Here is a 19,702-nt window from a genome sequence, read left to right on the forward strand (position 1 = left end):
TGGAACACAGAATGTGCCTGTATATAATAACTTTTGAGATTCATCTTTATGCCTTGGATTCCACCTTTAAAACTGCAGTACAGATACTTATTAAGCAAATAATTACTACTTGAGCACCTTGTGTGTTAGTGAATTTAAGTGGTATGCTTCAAAAAGCGCTATTCTATGTTCAAAACACAGTGCTGGTATTGCATATAAAAATCAGGTGTAAGTACATTATCTGGACTTTGCTGGTGCTGTGGTTCTTCTCTGGAAAAAAAAGCCTCTTGTCATAAATTTATATGCTAACATAAAAAAATAATCTTGACTAGAGTATGAATGCAAAGAAGAAGTGAATTACTGTGCATCAAAACTTTGAAGTGCTTGCATCTGCAACCATTTTATTTTTTTTAAAGTTTGGGGGGAGGGGGTTGCTGATGTTTTAGGGGTTTTTTTAACAACAATAACAGTTCCATTATCTAACTACACTTCAGCATCTGTATCACTTCATCAGCTACAACTCTTAAGGCTCCACTTGAATGATAACAGAAGAAATCTGTTCATTTTTCACATAGTCCGAACTGAAAATCTTTCTAAAGATTTAATAGAAATTGCCTGATAGCAAGAAACAGACTCAGATTTTGAACTCTTTTCTTGAGACCTACTTCAACTATCTATCTTCACAACCATCTTTTCATCCCCCCTTTAAAATCTATGGCTTTCGTTCAGCTTGTCCTTATGAGAACATGCTCCATCCCTCAGTTCTTGAGGCATTCCAGAACTGGTTTCTTTGCCTGGGTAAGTTTCACATGTCTTGAGCATGTGTACAAGTTTTCATCAATAAACACAAAGCTGTAATTCACTAGGTGCATTCCTTTCTTTCCCCTCTGGGTTGTTATTTGTAGAAATTTCAGAAGGATAACAAAGGAAAATACTCTGATGACCTAATCCTTAGCCTGATTTGTTTAATCAAAGTTAACCCAGTTATATGAATATTTAAACTGCATAGGTCTAACAGACACCATTTAACAGTAAAATCTTGTATTGCTCCTCCCTGTGCACCAGTGAGAGAACTCAAGTCAGCAATCAGTGAGTTGAGCAGTGGTTGAATTGCAGTAACTTGGCTCCAGACATGACAGGCAGGTGTTCTACCTGTCTGCTTGAAACAGGCTACAGACCTCTCACCTGCTATCTTATGGCCTTCTTAGCACAAAGTGCTGCTTTTCTCTGCTGACAAGTCAACATCATTTAAAGGCAAGAGATGTATTTGCTAAAGTTCACATAGAGATTAAGCTCTCTCATACTAACAATATACATCACATTTAATCAAAACAGGTACATTCAAAGCTCATTCATGTTCCTGTGCTGAGCTGGATCCACAGTGTATTTCTTCAGGCTTGAGAGTGAAACATACTCAGACATCAGAACTGAAAAGATAACTCTACTGTTATTCAAAGCAGGAGCCTTGGATCAGGAAATAATTAACATGAGCAGACAATCTGCTTGAGGTATTGTGGTTAAGATGAAGAGTTTAAAAGAAGTTCAGAATGTCTGTCCTTGGGATGTGTAATTTTTTGCATCCATTTTGAATCAGTCCTTCAGTATAAACAAAGCACTGCATCTATTTTCTAGAAAGGCATTATATCTTTTTTTTAATCCCAGTTCAATAAACCTATTGGCTGGGATCACTGTTTAGAATTTGCTGTTTGTATTCACAGATACAACCAAGATTCAAGCTAGCCTGCACTACACATCAAAATGTGCATCACCTGCATCCTTCAATGAAACCTCTCATTTACAAATATTGCTCTGTACAGAAACTACAAATCAAATGAATTCACATTCTTGTTTATACAGTTACTTCAGCATCCCTAAAAGTTCCTGTTCAGAAGATTTACACAGGGCATAGAAAACAGATGTTTTGGTTGTTTTCCTGTACTCAAAAGAGGAAAACAACATCAGAATAGATTTTAAAACACCCATCTCACTATATTACTAGAATTTTGAAGGTGCTAGACATAAAAGATATAAATTGGTACAGATACAGGCAAAAACATGCAACAACTGACTTTATAACATGCAGCAGTAACTTTCATATGATAAAAAAGAAAAAAAACACTAGACAGATTCACTCAACTTACTTTGTTTGAAAAACCAAGTCCAATATCAGACATCTACACACAGCATCTACAGTTACAGGAGTACAGACTAGTGAAAGATGTTATTACTTACGGGATCTAAATGTAACACTTCATAAGGGTTGTATTCCTGATACTCTCTGTCTGTTTTGGAAACTTTGTATGCAAGGAACAAAAATAATGCCCAGCCAGCAAGGAGGACTATTTTCCTGTTTGGAAGAAAAAGAATTCTTTAAATACACAAATCCACTAGCTCTAGCACCACACTAATAATATTGAAAGCCATCTTATAGCACTCTTCAAGAAACAGTATTAAAACAGCAAGAAACACTAAAGCAGGTATTAGTATTTCAGTTTTAATACCACTTTTTCTCCATCTTTTAACAAGGACAATCCACTACCACAAAGTTTCCATTTTTTAACTGTCTCTCCTCAGCAGTATACACCACTATTTCCTATTTTTAAAGGATGATTTTAACTAGACCCTAGACAATGTGTTAAAAAGAAGAAAAAAAAAAAAAACACAAAAAGCTGACACAGGTGCTTAACAGACAGAAAACATTTTGAGGATAGGAGTAACAAGGAACTGATAAAAGGTTCACCATCAAACAAAGTTATTATTATATTTGAGTATTTTTGTTCACATACTAAATATTTAAATCAAAATATTGCACTAGCACTACTAATTTCAGTGAGAGAGAATTATTTTTTTGAACAAATAAATGCATTGTTTACTTTTTCTACAGCTGAGGCTCACTGGTCTCATTCCTCAGGTATTTTACACAGGACAAACAGCACGCATCTTGATTTCAAGTCCTACTAGACAATAATGATCACTTATTAATTATTCAAGTATTGCAGATTGCAAATGCCTCTTTCGTAATGCAAAACTAACTATTCCCTGCTTTTATTACAAACCAGTGTATTTCTATATAAAATGAAGTAAGAGTTGCTTTAATGGAAAGCCGTGCAAACGCAACGTACGTACTTCACTGTAGGAATGATGTTCTGCTGTGGTTTCAGCAGTCGCAAGCGGTACCACAAACACCTGCCATATACGTTCCTTATATTCTTTAGTCGGATTTGTTCTAGAAAAATAGAGAGATTGTGATTAACCAAGCTGACAAAACACAGAACAGCAAACATGCCCACCTCACCCCAAGCAGGTAGTACCAGGTCGGTCAGAGGACTAACATCAGGTCCAGCATCACCAGAGGAAAGAATGCCTTCTATCCATTTAAGTGATGCTGTACATGCATAAACGTAAGAAGTTGGTCAGATTACTCTCTCTACCAAAAAGCAATCTGTCCCACACAGTAACCATCACATGTGAACCCAACCTTTGCATATCATGCACCTGTAAACTTTGCTTCTGCCACTCAACTCCAAAAGTTTCCCATTTCAGTATGTCAGCTACCACATGGAAAAACAAACAGAATGCAACCCACAGGCAAACTGGTGTTTGTATACAAATAAAGAGTACAGCAGGAGCAACAGCAAATTGTGGATAAATCAGATCTTTTTTGCTTTGCCTTTGTCTGACAAAAGAAGCTTCCTTTTCACACAAGTGAATTTACCATGCCACAGAACTGGCACACTGCCGCGCAATATCCTGCAGACCCTGATCACACTGCAGTGAACACCTTATACATTCCTCAAGGTAAAGCTCTGCAGTGAAATATGAATTGTACTTTCTCTGGATCTTAGCTCTGGAATCCATATTCTGTCAGGGAAAAAGATTCACAGTTTTAAAAGCAGACAAGTAGAGTTCTCTCGTTTCTTCTCAGTCCAGATCATAGCTTCGCATTACAGGGTAAGAGCACTTCACACAACATCCTTTGATATGGGATTACAGGGAGATAAGTGTGTCTGGGGTGGGAGGAAATGCTTTTCCTCCAGTCAAAACCACTTTTCGTTTGATGGGCAAAATCCTTCACAATAGTCAATCTCTCCTACAGTTTTAGGAATAGGTATTAAAGAGCCTTGAAAAGCAAAGGCATAATGCACCCGTGGGGCTTTTGAGTTAATCTCACTAACACTAACCCATGCATCAAGGTACTGTTAAAGCACCCCTCTCACAAGAGGATGTGGACTGCCACTTCATTCCTGTAAATGATCTGGAGAAGCATCCCATGCTTGCTTTATTTCCCTCCACATTTTTCTTGATGCATCCAAAGTTCCTGAGATTCACAAACAGATTTTCCCCAATACAAATCTTACTCACAAGGGTTCTCACAAGTTCATATTATAGTGACTTAAAAAATGTATGTCAATGTCCAGCCAAAACTACATCGTAATATACTTTTCAAGTTCAGAAATATAACTAGTACTGATACAAAACAAAACCTGAGTGCCTTATCGTTCATGACTTTGTCAGAGGCCTTACAGAAGTTTAGGTTGGTCTTCCCTTGTTGACTGCTGCAGTCACTTCTTTTGTATTCTGGGCATCCAAACAGGTACGAGTAGAAAGTGTTTAAGTAAACAGTTGACTTCTCTTGATCAGAACTTATGAAAACCTCTTGAAAATCCAGCTCTTTAACCCTGAGGCATCTGCTTCTTCTGCATGGGTAACACAGACCACACAGTTCTTGGGTAAAACAGAACAACCTAACGGGTTGGAAAGGGTGGAGAAGACCTCAGGAGCTCACCCAATCCAACCCTGCTGCCAAGAGGAGAGTCAAAAAAGCAGCTGCTCAAGGTCTGGCTGTAAGCCTTTGGAATGGCTTCAAAGACAGCTCACTGTGCCTCTGAACAACCTATTCTACAGTTTGAGCATCCTCATGGGGCAAAAATTTCTCATATCTGTCTCAACCTCTGTTCTGATTTACCAATCACACGATGGGCGAGAACACAGGACATACAGACACAGAAGAAAGCTAATTACAGGTTTGATTTCCAATTTTCAGAGATTACATTCAACCTCTGTTTACAATTCAGCCATGCCTGGCCTAAGTTTGATTTTGAAGTTCACCCATCTTACATACTTGTTTCCAAAGAAACAGGAGGATATACCCAATCCTCAGGAATGCTTGACAGTTGATCCCTACCTAGACCTAGTATTTTTGTTTCAGGTTTTGGAGGTTCCAAAAAGTACTTAAAAAAAAAAAAGAGAGAGAAAAAAGAAAAGAAACCTAAGAGGAGACTCTTTTTTATCCTTCTGAGAAAAAAAGAGAACATTGCACGTTTATTGTTATTGGACACAGACAATTCTAGAAGAGAGAGAATGGAAAGAGGTACAGCTGCAATTATACTGAGAAGTTTTAATCCCCAGAATCTCCTTTCAGCTGCAACAAACAAAGGTCAGTTTTAGGAAAAAAAATACCACAAATAAGACTACTGGCATCAGTATTTATATCTAAAGCATACAGAAGTTTCAAAGGATCAGTCAATTTTTATGACAGCCAAAAACAAGCAAAAAGCTAATATCCAGAATACATGGAAGCCACCAGTTTTCTATTATTCTACCTCACACTGCAGGAAAGGAAAGAAATACGTCCTATCCTCCTGTGTTCTTTCTACCTTCAGGCTACTAGGAAAAGCAAAGTCACATAGTCCAGAATACAGTTCCTGCGGACTCTGTCAGACAGAGAAATAGGAGGAGGTGCACATGAAATATTCTGCCCACCAGTTGCAGACAATTCATCCAAAGGAGAATGGCTGTGAAAGAAAATTACTTCTTTCAGCAAGGAACACAGAGCGACACAGTTCTGCAGCCCTAGGAAATGCCAAGATCACTTTAAAGCCAGACTTTCACGTAACTCATTTGTAGTGTGTCATCCTCTCTTTTCTCCTGAATGGAAAATTTGTACCTGTGGAAAGCATCAAGAGGTACAAGTAATACACACAGCATGCAAGTCTTGAGTAAAGGTTACAGCACAGGGACACCATGGCTCTAAGCATTACATCTGTTCTGTGAGAACTGAGGTAACAGGCTCAGCCAAAACACTTGAGAGCTTCCCGGTTTCCTGGATTTTACTCAGGGTTCCACAGTTTCAATCCTCTAAACTGTACCCGTAAGTAGGCTCCTATTTACTTTCCACAGTTACATATGTGTGTGTGTATATATATATATATATATTCAACAATAACAGAAATCAAATAATTGCATGAACAACTTATTTACTGAGGTCTTGAACTGATGTTCTCTGTAAAAATTTACTTTCTTAAACATTTAACCATTTCTCGCATAACAGATGAACTAGGAAAAGGCTACCTTACTGTTTCACTAGGTCATCTATGATTAACTCTATTGACATTTTCCTTGATAATTATTACAGAAAAAGACTCCACATGGATATAGTATGCTGTCTGAGAATAATTTTAAAAGTCACAGGATGAGGAAAAAAACCCACGTACTTACTTTCAAAAATGACACTGACAAACATTTATAACTATGTTGTAAAAGAAGGAACCCATCTTTGCCAGCAGCTCAAGAGGCGGGATTGAAACTCACAGCAAACTCACAAAGTCAGCAACTCCTCTGAAGTACTGAGCAATTTCAATTTTATTATAATAGGATTGACTTCTACTGTAAAACCCCAAATTAAGAGGCATGAAGCAAATTAAATTGATTTTAAAGTGTTCTAAAACGCTGTTGCTTAAATGCAAAAGCCTTCAAATAAGCACTAGTGTTCCCACTGGGATTACTTAAAAAAAAATTTAAAATGGAAAGCATGTTTCAGGACTTTGAATGGACCATAGCAGTGAAGAATTAAACCATCTGATAGATGCTTTCTAACCTTAATGTCTATCATTATAAGAATTGTCCTCATTACCCTCATTATTTATCTATAAAGAGGTCATGTCCAGGTTAGCGTCTTAACTAAAACATTTATAGCTGAATAATCTCACCCTAGCTGTTGTCAAAGATTGTTCTCTCTAGTAAAAATTCACAGAAATAAGCCAAAAAAATAATGTGTTTTGAGTAACATTTTAAGTATTAAAACCCTAAGCAGTTCATTAACTACAAAGAGACCTGAGAAATACTTAACAGCAAAGCTGCTTTTTTTCCAGAGCATGTTTTGCAGCAACTAGATAAAGCTTAAAAGGAACAAAAAGTAACCTAACTTTCCATTCCCACAATTCCATGCATATTTGCTGACCAAAAGATAGCGTTTGTTACTAACAGCTTTAAAAAACAGCAACACAAGACAATTCAATATCCTGAAAGTTAACCTCTCTTCAGAGTTTACTTACCCAAGCTTTGTGTTTACAGTCAGCTGGGCACAGTTCCACATTACACTACTGCTAATCAAGCCATTTCCAAACCTTGTTCTTCCTATTAGTGTACTGTCTCATTTGCACTGACAAAACAGTCAGCGGAACCAACTATAATAATATTTAAGCTCTATCACCTAAATTAGCAAATTTATAGTAGGGCTGGAGCTATAGCTGCATTGCAAAACCTTAACAGAATCTGAGAGGAATCAGAAAACTGGATATTTTACTATGGAACAACACCCACATGAGTCAAGGTTATCAGTTTCAGACAAAGCCAACAACAATGCCCGGCTCCAAGATTACATGCTCTTACCTATTAATTGAATTTTATCCGTTTGGTGTGGGGAGGAAACCAGAACACATTCAATCCAAAATAAATGTAAACAAAACTCACTTAACATATCATCAATCATTAAAAATGTAGTCAGTACAGTTCTGATGCACACCCTGAATAAACTCTAATAAAGGACAGAATTAGTGAACACAAGGATAAGTACCATACATCCATTTAGTATCAGTAGAGTCTTTGGTAAAGTCGTCTCAAAGAAGTAAACACACAGAACAGATCCTGCTAATACAGTCTGTGGTTTCCAAAACACTTTTGAAAAGTTCCTTTTACAAGTCTTCCAGAACAACCATCTAACTATTGCAAAAATAAATATGTGACTAGAAGACAGAGTGAATTGCCCATTCTCCCAGCAGAAGGAAATCACCAGGAGCTCTGCAGGAATCTGTGTTCAAACTACAACACATTTCATTAATAAGTAATCAGACTAAAAGAGTGAGTAGTAAAATAAAAGCTTATGGATTATATGAACTTATTCTGGGTAACAAGGACAAGGGCATCCTGAAGAATTGTAAAGATCAAGCAAGTGCACTTCTGAATGGCACATGAAATTGAGAGTATGACAAAAAAGTCCAGTGGGGGCTATCCTAATTCTATGTATACAAGGATGAGCTCAAGGCTGACCATTACCTCTCAGAATGCAATCTTGGTATTGTGAGAAACTGTTCTATGTAAAACTCAGCTGAATGCTTATTACTAATAAAAATCAGAGCATGTTTTAGAACATTCCTACAAGAAAAGGAAGGGATTATTACTCCACCACATAAGCTGGAGGTATGTCCAGCCTTGAGGCTGTACATACCTCAAATGTGATGCACAGTCCTAGCCCCACCTCTGAAAGAAGAGCAACCAGAAAACATTCAATTAAGGTGAACAAGGGCCATCAAACGTATAAGGAGATTTATGTCCGAAATATAATCTACAATCTGCCATCTGAGAGAGTAAAGTGCAAGGAGAGGTAATGGAAGGCTGTAAAAAACCTAAGTGACAGCCAGGACTGAACATTTACTTCCTGAAGAGCGTTTACTTCCAGTAGAGCAAACAAGGATTGTTAAGCAACATCAGAAGCAGCTGCAAAACAAAGGTGATTATTTGCGGTGTGGGCAGCAGATACAGAGACCTCCCTCACACAGGATGGTACAGATGCTATAGCAAAAGTTACTGAACTCAAAACCACTGGAAACACAGAATATGCAAAGGAAACACTTGTGCTTGTCCTTATTCCTTCCTTAAGGCATTCACTTCTGTAATAGTACATAAAAAACCCACCTGATCTGACCCAGTAGTCTATGCTTTTGTTTCTAAAGAAAAAAGGGTATTTGAAACTTTACTGGCAAGGTAAGCCTTTGTAGAAGCCACAATGCTTACACATATCCTAGTTTCAAACAGGTCATCCAACCAACCATGATAAAGGAATCTTCTGAATTTAAAATGCGTGTAAGCAATTTCCTGTAAAAGAGAAATACTAGGTGAAAATCTGCAAACACCTCTTAAATCTTCTTAATTGTATACTTATTTAAAAACTGGTGCAGACACTGATCTTTTTGCTCAGGAAAGAAATTAGGTGCCTGTTTTGTGCTCTTGCACCTGTACCCTGCTCTTGATATTTCTGGCCAGCACACCATGAAACTGAGGTACATGCCAGGTCCTGGCTAGTAACTGAGGGAAAGGCCTATAAACCCCACAACCAGCAAACCAAAAAAAAAAACAAACACCCCAAAATATGGAATCACTATTGATTCCATTTCCTGCCATTTACCTTGCTTCTCTCTCAAATTTCCTGTTCCTTCTCCAGGAACAGTTTAGCTGCCCATGAAACCATAACTGAATCTAATTCTCTAATACATAGCCTGTATATCCTGGTAGTTTAGTGTCATCTCTGTGAGTAGTCAAGACAACCTTGCAGCAACTATTAAATGAACAAGGTGTGCAATAAAACCTTCAGTACACTGTTTTCATAACCTTCCATAACACAGGATGAATTTTTTAAAAACAGAAACTACTTTATTTTTATGCACACGTAATGAAAGATAAAGTTCTTATAACAGTTTGATCCTTAACTTGCCACAAAACAGCTTCTCAGCATTTTGTATTCTGGACAGTCTTGAAGCTACTCAACTAATCTCTAATACAGGGCTATTAATTTTATTTTTTTATTTTACTGCTAGGGAGCTATAGTGGTTATAGTAAGATTACAATATTTTTTTTTTAATTCCATGAAAAGACAGGCTTTTTTTTTTTCCAAGTAACACAGTAGTTTCGATAACTCTATGCAAATGCTTTGTTTTGAAATATATTTTTAGCAATAATTGCCAGACTTGACTAGTGGCAATCTCATGGTGTTTGCCCCTTCTTCAAATGTTTCTCAAAAAAATCCTACCGGTTCAAAACAGCAAAACAGTGGAAAAAAAAATAACAAAACAAAGTTAAGTATCACCACTACATTATATTCTGCCTTCAGTCACCTGTTTGAAGTGAACTTGAAGTGACTTATGCCAACCATGGTATACTCAATCTCTCAAAAAGCTCAATTTGTAGGTAATAACAGTCCTTAGATGCATAACTGAGTTTCACTGACCCTCCTCCCACTTCCTGACACAACGATAAAAGGTTATATTAACAGGAAAGGATAAGCACACACATATGGGCACAAAATGCTTATATTCACAGATATCAAGTTTTCACACCCATGCTTATCCACCACATTAGCAATGAGCATGGCATCCTGTGGTTTATCCTGTCCTTTTATCCTGTCCTTTAGCAGCATCCTGTACTTTATCCTGCATTACAAATGCCAAAATGCTGTGAAATACTTTGGAGCAAGGTTAATGAGATTTCAGTGACTGTGGGCAAGGACAGGCATCACAGTTAACCCACTCCAACCAATCTTATCTCACACCAGAGGATTAGGAGCCTCACAGAAGAATTTTACCCAGAGTGGGAGCAGCAGCAATGCTGCTTCCTCTCCCTCAGTTGCTGTGAGGTACAAGTGCTCATTACTCCATTACAGATAAAACCAAAGAAGTGCTGCCTGCATTCTCTGCACTGCCTTGAGTCACATCCAAGCCGAACATTCACTGTTTGTCTTCAGCCAAATAAACTTCACAGCCTCAGTTTCCCTACCTGCATCTTAAAGCAGGGGATTAATATGAGAATCTCTGAGGTCAGCCTCAACTCACACAGATGAAAAACACACCAAAAAACTAGAGAAACCTTCATTATTGACACTACTGCACAGAAATATCCAGCATAGTGGGCAGATATACTGAGAAGAATGGTTCCTAATACCTAAGGAAAAAAACTAAGCAAACCTTTACAGAACAACTTTCTCAGGACTTCTGATCAAGGTTTTGAATGTGAGTTCCAAGTATACAAGAAGCCCTACTGCTTAAAAACAGCAGTACAGTAAAAAGTAAACAAAATAATATTAAGTATCAACATGGTATTATATTCTCCCTTTTAACACTCACCAAGTAAGCTGTGGTTTTTAAATATTTCTGTATATTTGCCCACCCGCGATACAAAAAAGGCTGGAATAGCACTAGAGTTCTCTAACTGCCTGTGCTACTTCCTACAGGCAACCTCAAAGATTAGCAGGAAATTGCCTTTTTTAACCAGATTTTTTAAAGTTATTCTTTGCATTAGCCCAGTGTTCAAGAAAACTTTAGCTATAGCTCACACAGAAATACTTGAGAGGGGAGGGTGGAAAGGAAAAATGTTAGTAGTGAGCAACAGGACAACATACAGCCCTGCTGGGGAGCAGCAACAAAAACAAGTAAAAGCCAAATAAATACATTTTTAAAAATATGAAACACCATAGACTTTGTATGGATTTCTATTACAATGAAAGTTAACTAAATAGCTTTTATCTATTTCATATCAATACTTTTTTTTCTAGGTACAAAAATGCACCTGGTTTTCTTCCCTTCCCTACAGTAGGTTTTTATGTTCTTAAACTTCAAGAAGGAAGATCTACATTCCAAACAGAATAGCTCCTACAGTCTCTTTGCTCTCAGAGAAGAGAATGGAATCTTATTTTATCGTGATCCTTGCATTCACAGCTGTTATTCTTAGGGGTTTGTGAAATGTTTTCAACATCTTGTTTTGTTCAAGTTACTATAAAAAAAAACTCAGGATAGATACTTCTATTCTTTCCATCAGCTTTGTAACAAATTATGAATACCCAATGCCCTAAACCAGGACAATTTATTTAATGTAGACCAAAAGAAACTAAAAAAGATGAAATAGCAAGCTTCCAGATACATGTACTTAACTACAAAGCACATCACAATCTCTGACCACCTGTTCCAGCACAGCTTTATAATTATGTGTCTCAATCCAGCAGCACAGGTATAAGTCAAAAAGTACACAAAGTTCTGCAAACATATCAGCATTGTGCAACAAGTTCCATATTATCCAACTGAATTAATTCACCCCTTGCTCTCCATTTTCTTTCTACATTTAATCTACACAAGCTTACACTGAAACTTCAAAGCAAGTCCAACAGCAGGAAGGTACTTTGATGGACACTCCTCCACCCCTAACTGCTGAGGGGAAAAAAATAATTTTTCTTCAACTCTCACAATTAACTTTTAGAAAAACAACTTGAAAATTCCCATTGCAGAAAATACCTTTTTAGTTAAGAATGAATCTGCACCAAATAACTTTTTAGCAACCACATTTTTTGTTCCAAGAACAGTCCTTGCAATGGTTTTACTCACAGTAATCAGGCTAAATTAATACCAGTATTTTCCCAAAACAAAGGTAACCCAGAAAAAGTATGCTTTTTTTCAGTAATAAAACATATATACACACATATATGTTTTAAAGAAACAAGTCAAGGATAAACAATATAGACTGAAGCCATAATCACCATCACCAACACTGAAAGAATCAGTCTTCTTTCCCTCAGTCACATCCTGTACCATCCCAGCTACAGTCTTACACAGAAATGAATACACATTAAAAGACAGAAGAAAGAGAAGAAAAAAGGGATGACAATCAATTCTAGCTAAAATTACTTTCTTCCACTCCTATACACTGGTGCTCTATTTGGCACAAAGGATGGGGAGAAATACAAGGCTTAACTCAGAGCACTGCTACCTCGATGCAATTATGAAACTTCAGTCCAAGGCACAAAGCTGAACAATTAACCTGCTATAAAGGCCTTATTAGCTCTGGAGTGAACACCAAGGAGGTAAAATCATTTGGACAAATCTGATTTACAAAGTCAATTACCTGCTTGTTTGGTTTATCAAAGCTGAGGTAATGAAATAATGGGACACTTCACAGGGTAGTGTCTAGCACACCAGAGCAAAACCCTCCCAGATATTAGCATCAACCCCTACCACAGGCTGCAGCAACACTTCATATGGACTCTATCAGAATGCCTGGAAAAAGCAGGTTTAGACACTCAGGAAAAAAAGCAGCTCCAATTTTTCTCAGTACTTTAGAAACATAAGTTACATCATGCTGTTCTTCCAGACAATAGTATTGAAAAGGCTTTCCAAAAGTTTATTATAAGAAGAACTAAAAGCAAAATGTTAATGGCTTGCCAAAAAACCTATTCTACTACAAATCTGACATTCGGTAACACATTTTGATTTTCCTTGAAGTAGTAAAGCAATACAGATCCAGCCTTACTTTCCAGGTTTCACTATCGCAAAAACAAACACTGAGTTTTGGGGGGATTTATTTATTCTATGAGCATTTACTACAAAACTACAGCACAGAACACATCCTAAAATATTACAGGCCATCAGCAATTCCCAGATTTTTGCTGTACTTTTCCCTCCACTGGCACTCTGTAGTGTACCACAAACCAGCAATCCATGGCAGCAATCTGTAGATGGAAGCAGCAAGCACCAGTGGTGTGACCTCCCTGCAGTGAGCACTTCACCCTTGCGAAACACTAGCTCTAGTCTGCTCTTACAACACAGTGTAGCTGAAGCTCCTCTTCCAACACAGCTTTTACCAAAAAGGAATCTGCTCCGTGTCCTTTGGATGCCCTGGTTTGCATGGCAAAGGGGTCCTGAAGGGAGGAGGACAAGCACTGACTTGCTTCAAAAGCTGCCCCTGATCTGGTCTTGTTCACTCCTGCAGCTGGAGCTCGCCAGTACAACTGCACCTCACCAAGTGCACCAGGGCTGACAAAGGCTGGGGTCTCTAGCACAGGTGGAGCAAAACACAGCTCCAGAACAAAAATGTTACTTGGTTCTACACACAGAGGGCAGAAGTCTTGGCAGAGCTTGTTCTCTTTGGCCCAATACTGTGCCAAAACTCCACACTAAACTAGCATCAAAACAACATCTCATACCAACATCCAGATATTTCTGCTCATCGAAGGAAGCGAGAGTTACTAGTGCTGGAAGATTCCTCTTCTGAAGACACAGGCCTTCTCTTTGCTTCTGAAATAAGTGGTTTTGCTGGTTTTTTAAACTAGTGAATTACACTGAAGACAAGAAGCAGTGGCTAAACAATTAGTATTTTCCATCATCACAAGGTTTTAATTTATTCCTGAAATCTTGTTCAAATGCTGGAACAGGCATGGTTGGATACATACAAAAAGCTGTGAGAAAAATACTGAGAGGATTTTGCTGGAAATTACTTGCCTAAGAGCCATACCCTTAAACAACTTAAACATCACAATGTTCTACTACTCAGCAGATTTACTTCATAAGAACTTACTTAGTAGATCAACATTAGTCCCAAATGATGATCTGCATGGCACCTCAACTCTTTGTTTCAACAGAGCCTGCAGAACAGAACTCAGTCAAGAGACTGCAGGCATGCATTAATGCATATGCTAAAAACTGGACTACATTCACATTTTAAAATCCATTAAGACAATTATGAGGCAGAAATCATTCTTCCATCTCCCTTCATTTCCACTGGTGATTTTCACTTAGTTGACTCATTTCTTTGCACCAACAGCATAACAAAATCTACCTTTCGCTTTGGAAAGTACGGTTTGACACAGCTTTGTAAAAATCTAGCACTGAATGCAGAATAATATGCAGCAGGCCCTCTATATATTGGACAATGCTGGCTAGACAGAAAGAAATCAGTAATAAATTTAATAGCAGGCCTGTGTGGAAACTGGGTGAAATCCATACAGCCATATTCCAAAGTCAGGTTTTCATTTTCTGCCATTCTATAAGGATAGATGACAATCAACTTTGTAAGGTGGTAAAGTGCTTCAAGTTTGACAGCATTTCTACAGCTTTTCCTGCTTCTGTCAGCCCCCTGAAACTGATGCAAACATCAGAGTGTCCCTGCTGGCCATACCATTCTGCACAGCATCTCAGGCATGTCACAGTGCTCTCCCAAGAAGCAGCTTTTAAGAACTACGGAGGAAGTAAAGCATTATTCAAGAGAAAAAGTGATTTTCTCTCCCACTGCCTCCCACCCTTCACCAGAACAAAAATAAAAATCTTGATGTTTGGAAAAAGGTTACAGAAGTAATATTTTCTCTCTGTTTCCCCGCTCCTCAAGAACAACCCAAAGATTACAAAACACCTTCAACAACACTAACGCCTCCCTCTTGCAACAGTCAGGAAGCAGAAAGAGGAGGCAGAGAAACCTTTCCTTTCAGCAGAGAGAACTAACTCCTCAGCTGTACAACAGGTAGTAAGTACCTGGAGGGCAGAGATCAGCCTTCCAAAGAGGCTCTCCAGCCAGGGCCCTGCCAGAGGCCACGGGCACATCTGGCAGCAACCAAGACTGTGAACAGCTGTCATTTAGCACCAAAACAACATTTGTTCTATCCTACTCCTTACCAGAAGGTACAGGATTAAGATTTCATTCCTAGGTATTTCTTCTACGTACAAAACTAAGTTAAGCAGAACCTGGCAAGCCATTTAAAATGGCACCAAAGCCACTGAGTAACCACCAGATACTGAACGCAAAAAGATGCAAGGAACAAAAGGGATTCTTCTCAGATTGCAAAGCACAAGTGCTCTTAAGAGTTCAGTAGGTTTCTGCACTGGGAACCACTATCAAGCACCCCTGTTTTTAATAAGCACTTACCACCCAGCCTTTAAACACAATTTCTACAGCCTTTTTAATCTCAGAACTGCTGTTAAAGTGTGTTCCTCTGCAGCCTGTATACCAAAACGCCTTCTCCTTCCAAGAATAGAGGAATGCAAGAAAGACAAAGTGGAAAATTACTTCGGAAATGAGATTTGGAACTAGTCAAAGAAACTTTATAACACCGTTCAGGGACACAAAGCATCACCCCGAAGGGTGAAAGAGAAATCCAGCCCTGGGGACATTTAACCGTGATTCGCAATGGGAAAAAAACAAACCCCCATTTTCGCACCCGCTGTGACCTTATGGCACATAAAAGCTGAACCCGGCAACTTTTCCTCTTTGTCCCCAACTCAATAGCTTGCTCTTTCCCCACCATCAAAATTTAGGTCATCCACCCTGAAGGGCTCCGCGAAGACAAGGGAAAACCCCCAGCCCAGACAAAGCGGCGGAGCCCGGCGCAGCGATGACTCTGCAGCAGCCGCGGCGCGGAGCCGGCCGCTCGGGGGGCGGCGGCCGCGGGACCCTCCGGCCGGCCCGGCACCGCTAAATGGCCGCCGGCAGCGCAGCGCGGGGCCGCCGCCCTGCAGGCGGGCCCCGGGGCCGCGGGCAGGCCCGGCCCGGCGCCCCGAGCGCGGCGGCTCCGCGGCGGGCCCGGCCCGGCCCGGCCGTGTCGCGGCGCAGAAGAAGCCGGCGGTGCCCGCGGTTGGGCCGCTCACCGGCGTGCTGGTCCCGCGGCCACAGATAGTAGGTGGCGGGGATGACGATGAGCCCCACGAAGCTGGTGAGGAAGTAGAAGAACGTGTTGCCGCTGTCGTCGTACTGGAACTGCTGCCCCGCCATGGCCGCGCCGGCCGCCCGTCCCCGCCGCCGCCGGCGGCCCCCGGTACCGCCGCGCCGGGATCCCGCGAGATCGCAGGCCGCCCGCCCCTCGCAGGCCGCGCACGGAGACGTGTCACGGCTCAGCCACCATAGCCCGAGCGGCGTCAGCGCCGCCGCCCCGCCCAGCCCCGCTCCGCTCCGCAGGGAGCCCAAATCCCGGGAGCCGGCAGCCGCTCGAGCACGGCGCGGACGTGGCTGTCGGGTGTAATGTCCCTGCTAAAGCGGGGTTGTCTCAGAGAACGTGCCGCAGAATCGCAGGCTCGTTAAGGCTGAAGGAAATTTCTGGATCTCGTCCAACCCTCCCTGCCAATGAGTGGGTGACACGGGAACCCGCCCAGGCGGGTTTGGAATGGCCCCAGAGAGAGAATTCGCGACCTGCCCCGGCAGCCTGTTCCAGCGCTCTGCGACCTTCCCGTGTAAAGTTTTTCCTCATGCTGAGGTGGAATTTCTTGTGTTCTAGTTTGTCGCCATTCTCACCATGTCACTCTGCACTATCGAAAAGAGTTTGGCACCCTCCTCTTGACAAATACCCTTGCGTAATTATATGCATGGATGAGATCCACTCTGAGTCTTCTCCAGACTAAGCAGCCCCGGCTCCCCCAGTCCCTCCTCGGAAGAGAGATGCTCCCGACCCCTCATCACCTCTGCTCTTTGTACCGAGAAACCCAGGACTGGACACAGCACTCCAGACGTGGCCTCACTAGGGATGAGCAGAGAGGCAGGATCAGCTCCCCTGAGCTGCTGGCCACTCTTCCCAATGCACCCCAGGTGCCACTGGCCCTCCTGGGCACAAGGGTGCTGCCAGCCCGTGGTCAGCTTGTCATCCACCAGGAGTGCCAGGTCCTTCTCTCTAGCACATCAGTGCCAGCCTCAGCTGGCACCTGAGGTTATTCCTCCCCAGGTGCAGTGTCCTACACTTTTCCTTGTTGAACCTCGTTAGGTTTCTGTCCACCTAATTCTCCAGCCTGTCAAGGTCCTGAATCCATTCAGCAGGATAGGATTGCATCCATATGGCTCTTGATGCATCTCCAGTGAGGGAGACCCCACAACCTCTCTGGGCAGCCTGTTCCAGTGCTCAGTCACCTGCATGTAATGATGTTCTGACTCACGTATGTGTGGAACTTCCTGTGCTTCGGTTTCTGCCTGTTGCCTCTTGTTCTGTTCTCACCAAGAAGAGCCTGGGAACAGGAAAGTATTTCAGACATAACAGAGTTCTCAGAATTTTTGGAGGGTGGACCCTCAGCAAACTGTGAGAGCAAAAATTTAAAATATTTGTCATTCTGAATTTAGCTGCAGGCATGATCATGCTCTAGAAGGGATTGTGACCCTAAAGGTGTGAAATCAAAGGCAGGTACTGTGATGATCCTATTCACACCATCAATGGAAACTTAGCTCTTTGAGGGAGAAAAGATTGCTACTCATGCCCATTTGTGGGAATATACTCATCTCTACACATTCACGCTCCAGTGTGCAGCCACTCATAACTGCAATCCTGTAAAAATCTCACATCTTGAGCTCTTGTAAGTTCAGGCTATGGGAAACTGACACAGAAATGGTGATGGCATCCCATGCAAGAGAAGCATTAGGCATATCTTAGAAAGAGATTCTGTCCTAACATTAACAAAGATTGAGAGAAAGGTAACACAATGCTACAACCAATGAGCTGAGCACCAAATGTCCTGGTGCCATGATGTGGTAATCTGTGAATGAACAAAATCTCTAGTATTTCTTGGGAATTGTTTTGTGTTAATTAATTTTTTTTAAATAAAAGATTCTAATTTTTTCATTGATACACTCTGTAATTGCTTCTGGTATGGTTCATAAGCAAAGTTTAAGCTATTTCCTTCTATGTCTTTTGCTCTATACCCTGAGTGTTGTACACTCCCTTCAGTGGTGGCAACTCTTGCAGTAGACATTTTGGAAGATCCCTGAATGCTTTAAAGCTCATCTCCTTCTGGGTTTCTAGTCCTTAATGTTCTACAGCGAGGCAGTGAAAAGCTGCTGTGCACAGTAAAGACATGACAGGTAAAAACCTACACGTGTAATCAGACCAGTTTTGTAAGCAGAGGAAATGCTCTTCCTCCAGCTGTGTTCATTTGCTGAGTTTGCCACTTCAGGCAGATAAAGGGACAGAGCTTTCACAGACAATTTTGCTCCTGCAGGTTTTTTGAAAGCAGCCTGTAAGATGAGGAAGCTTTGTGAGGGCACCAGCTTGAAGGACAAGCGGTGGGTGAGCCAAGATCTTACAAGGCACTGTAAAATCCACACAGGAAGCAGCATAACTAAGTGCCCTGTAGAAAATCTCTGGTCAATGTATTCAGCAGGTCACAGGAGTCAGACCAGGAGGAAAGCAGGCACTGCTCCTGTTGCAGATCATCAGATAGTTTCTTAATGCCATTGTTTTGGAACCCAGTTACAGATTTTCTGTCTGTTGTTGGCAACATCATTCCTTTGCCCAGTTGGTGTGTGAGGGGATTGGTTGCCTGTGGCATCAACTGACCTAGTGAGTGAATCATAAGGAGCTGCTTTCAGCCTTATCCTGTCTCTGCTTTCTCCCTGCCAACCTGTTCCAGCTATTAGCCAGGAGCCAGGAAAAGAGGGATGGAGAAAAATAATTCCTACCATCAGCTCCAATATGCAGGTTTCCCCAGCCAGAAGGGGGGATGCTCCATAACTGAGCAGCAGTGAGCAGAGACCATTCTAACCTAAACCTAAACTGGTTTATTTAAGTGCCATCCCTTACATACTCAATTTCCCTATAGGTGACATGATCCTATGCAATGTTTCTTTTTCCACTCATGGCCTGTCTGAAAGGTCACCCAGGCAAAAACAACCCCAGCTCCTTGGCTTTGAGAAGCAATGTGGTTCACTGCAGGTGAAGATACTATTAGGGGATATCTTGATTAGATAAGTATTTGTAACCTAGAGGAATCTGATCTTCTCAAAATGCTCTCAAAATGCTTTAAGGACCTGTTATGTCAATTTACCAAAGTGCCCCTTTTTTGCAACGCAGCCCTGTCATGCTACTAGCAGTTGTCATGAGCCCCTCCACACAAGCAGGGTCTGCACAGGTGGATTCTGCAGCCTTGGGTGCTGCCCCCAGCATCTC

The 19,702-nt window shown here is 41.0% G+C and overlaps 1 protein-coding gene across 4 annotated transcripts in view; it reads right to left on the reverse strand.

Annotated features, from left to right (window-relative positions):
• SEC63 (SEC63 homolog, protein translocation regulator) overlaps window positions 1–16,628 on the reverse strand; it is a 54,541-nt gene extending 37,913 nt beyond the window's left edge. Inside the window, exons 1-4 of one of the 4 annotated variants that reach the window (XM_064412852.1) lie at window positions 16,014–16,040; window positions 14,371–14,437; window positions 3,106–3,205; window positions 2,212–2,326 (exon numbers count right to left, since the gene is read on the reverse strand). In XM_064412852.1, coding sequence (XP_064268922.1) covers window positions 2,212–2,326; window positions 3,106–3,205; window positions 14,371–14,437; window positions 16,014–16,025 — 294 coding nt within the window. In that variant the 5' untranslated portion in view covers window positions 16,026–16,040. Of the gene's footprint in view, window positions 1–2,211; window positions 2,327–3,105; window positions 3,206–14,370; window positions 14,438–14,970; window positions 15,010–16,003; window positions 16,041–16,430 lie in introns of those variants that run through there. The other 3 variants (XM_064412851.1, XM_064412850.1, XM_064412853.1) reach the window with 3 other exon arrangements.
• Between the last annotated feature and the right edge of the window lie 3,074 nt (window positions 16,629–19,702).

The sequence above is a fragment of the Passer domesticus genome, chromosome 3 (assembly GCF_036417665.1).
Source record: "Passer domesticus isolate bPasDom1 chromosome 3, bPasDom1.hap1, whole genome shotgun sequence".
In the NCBI taxonomy this organism is placed as follows: domain Eukaryota; kingdom Metazoa; phylum Chordata; class Aves; order Passeriformes; family Passeridae; genus Passer; species Passer domesticus.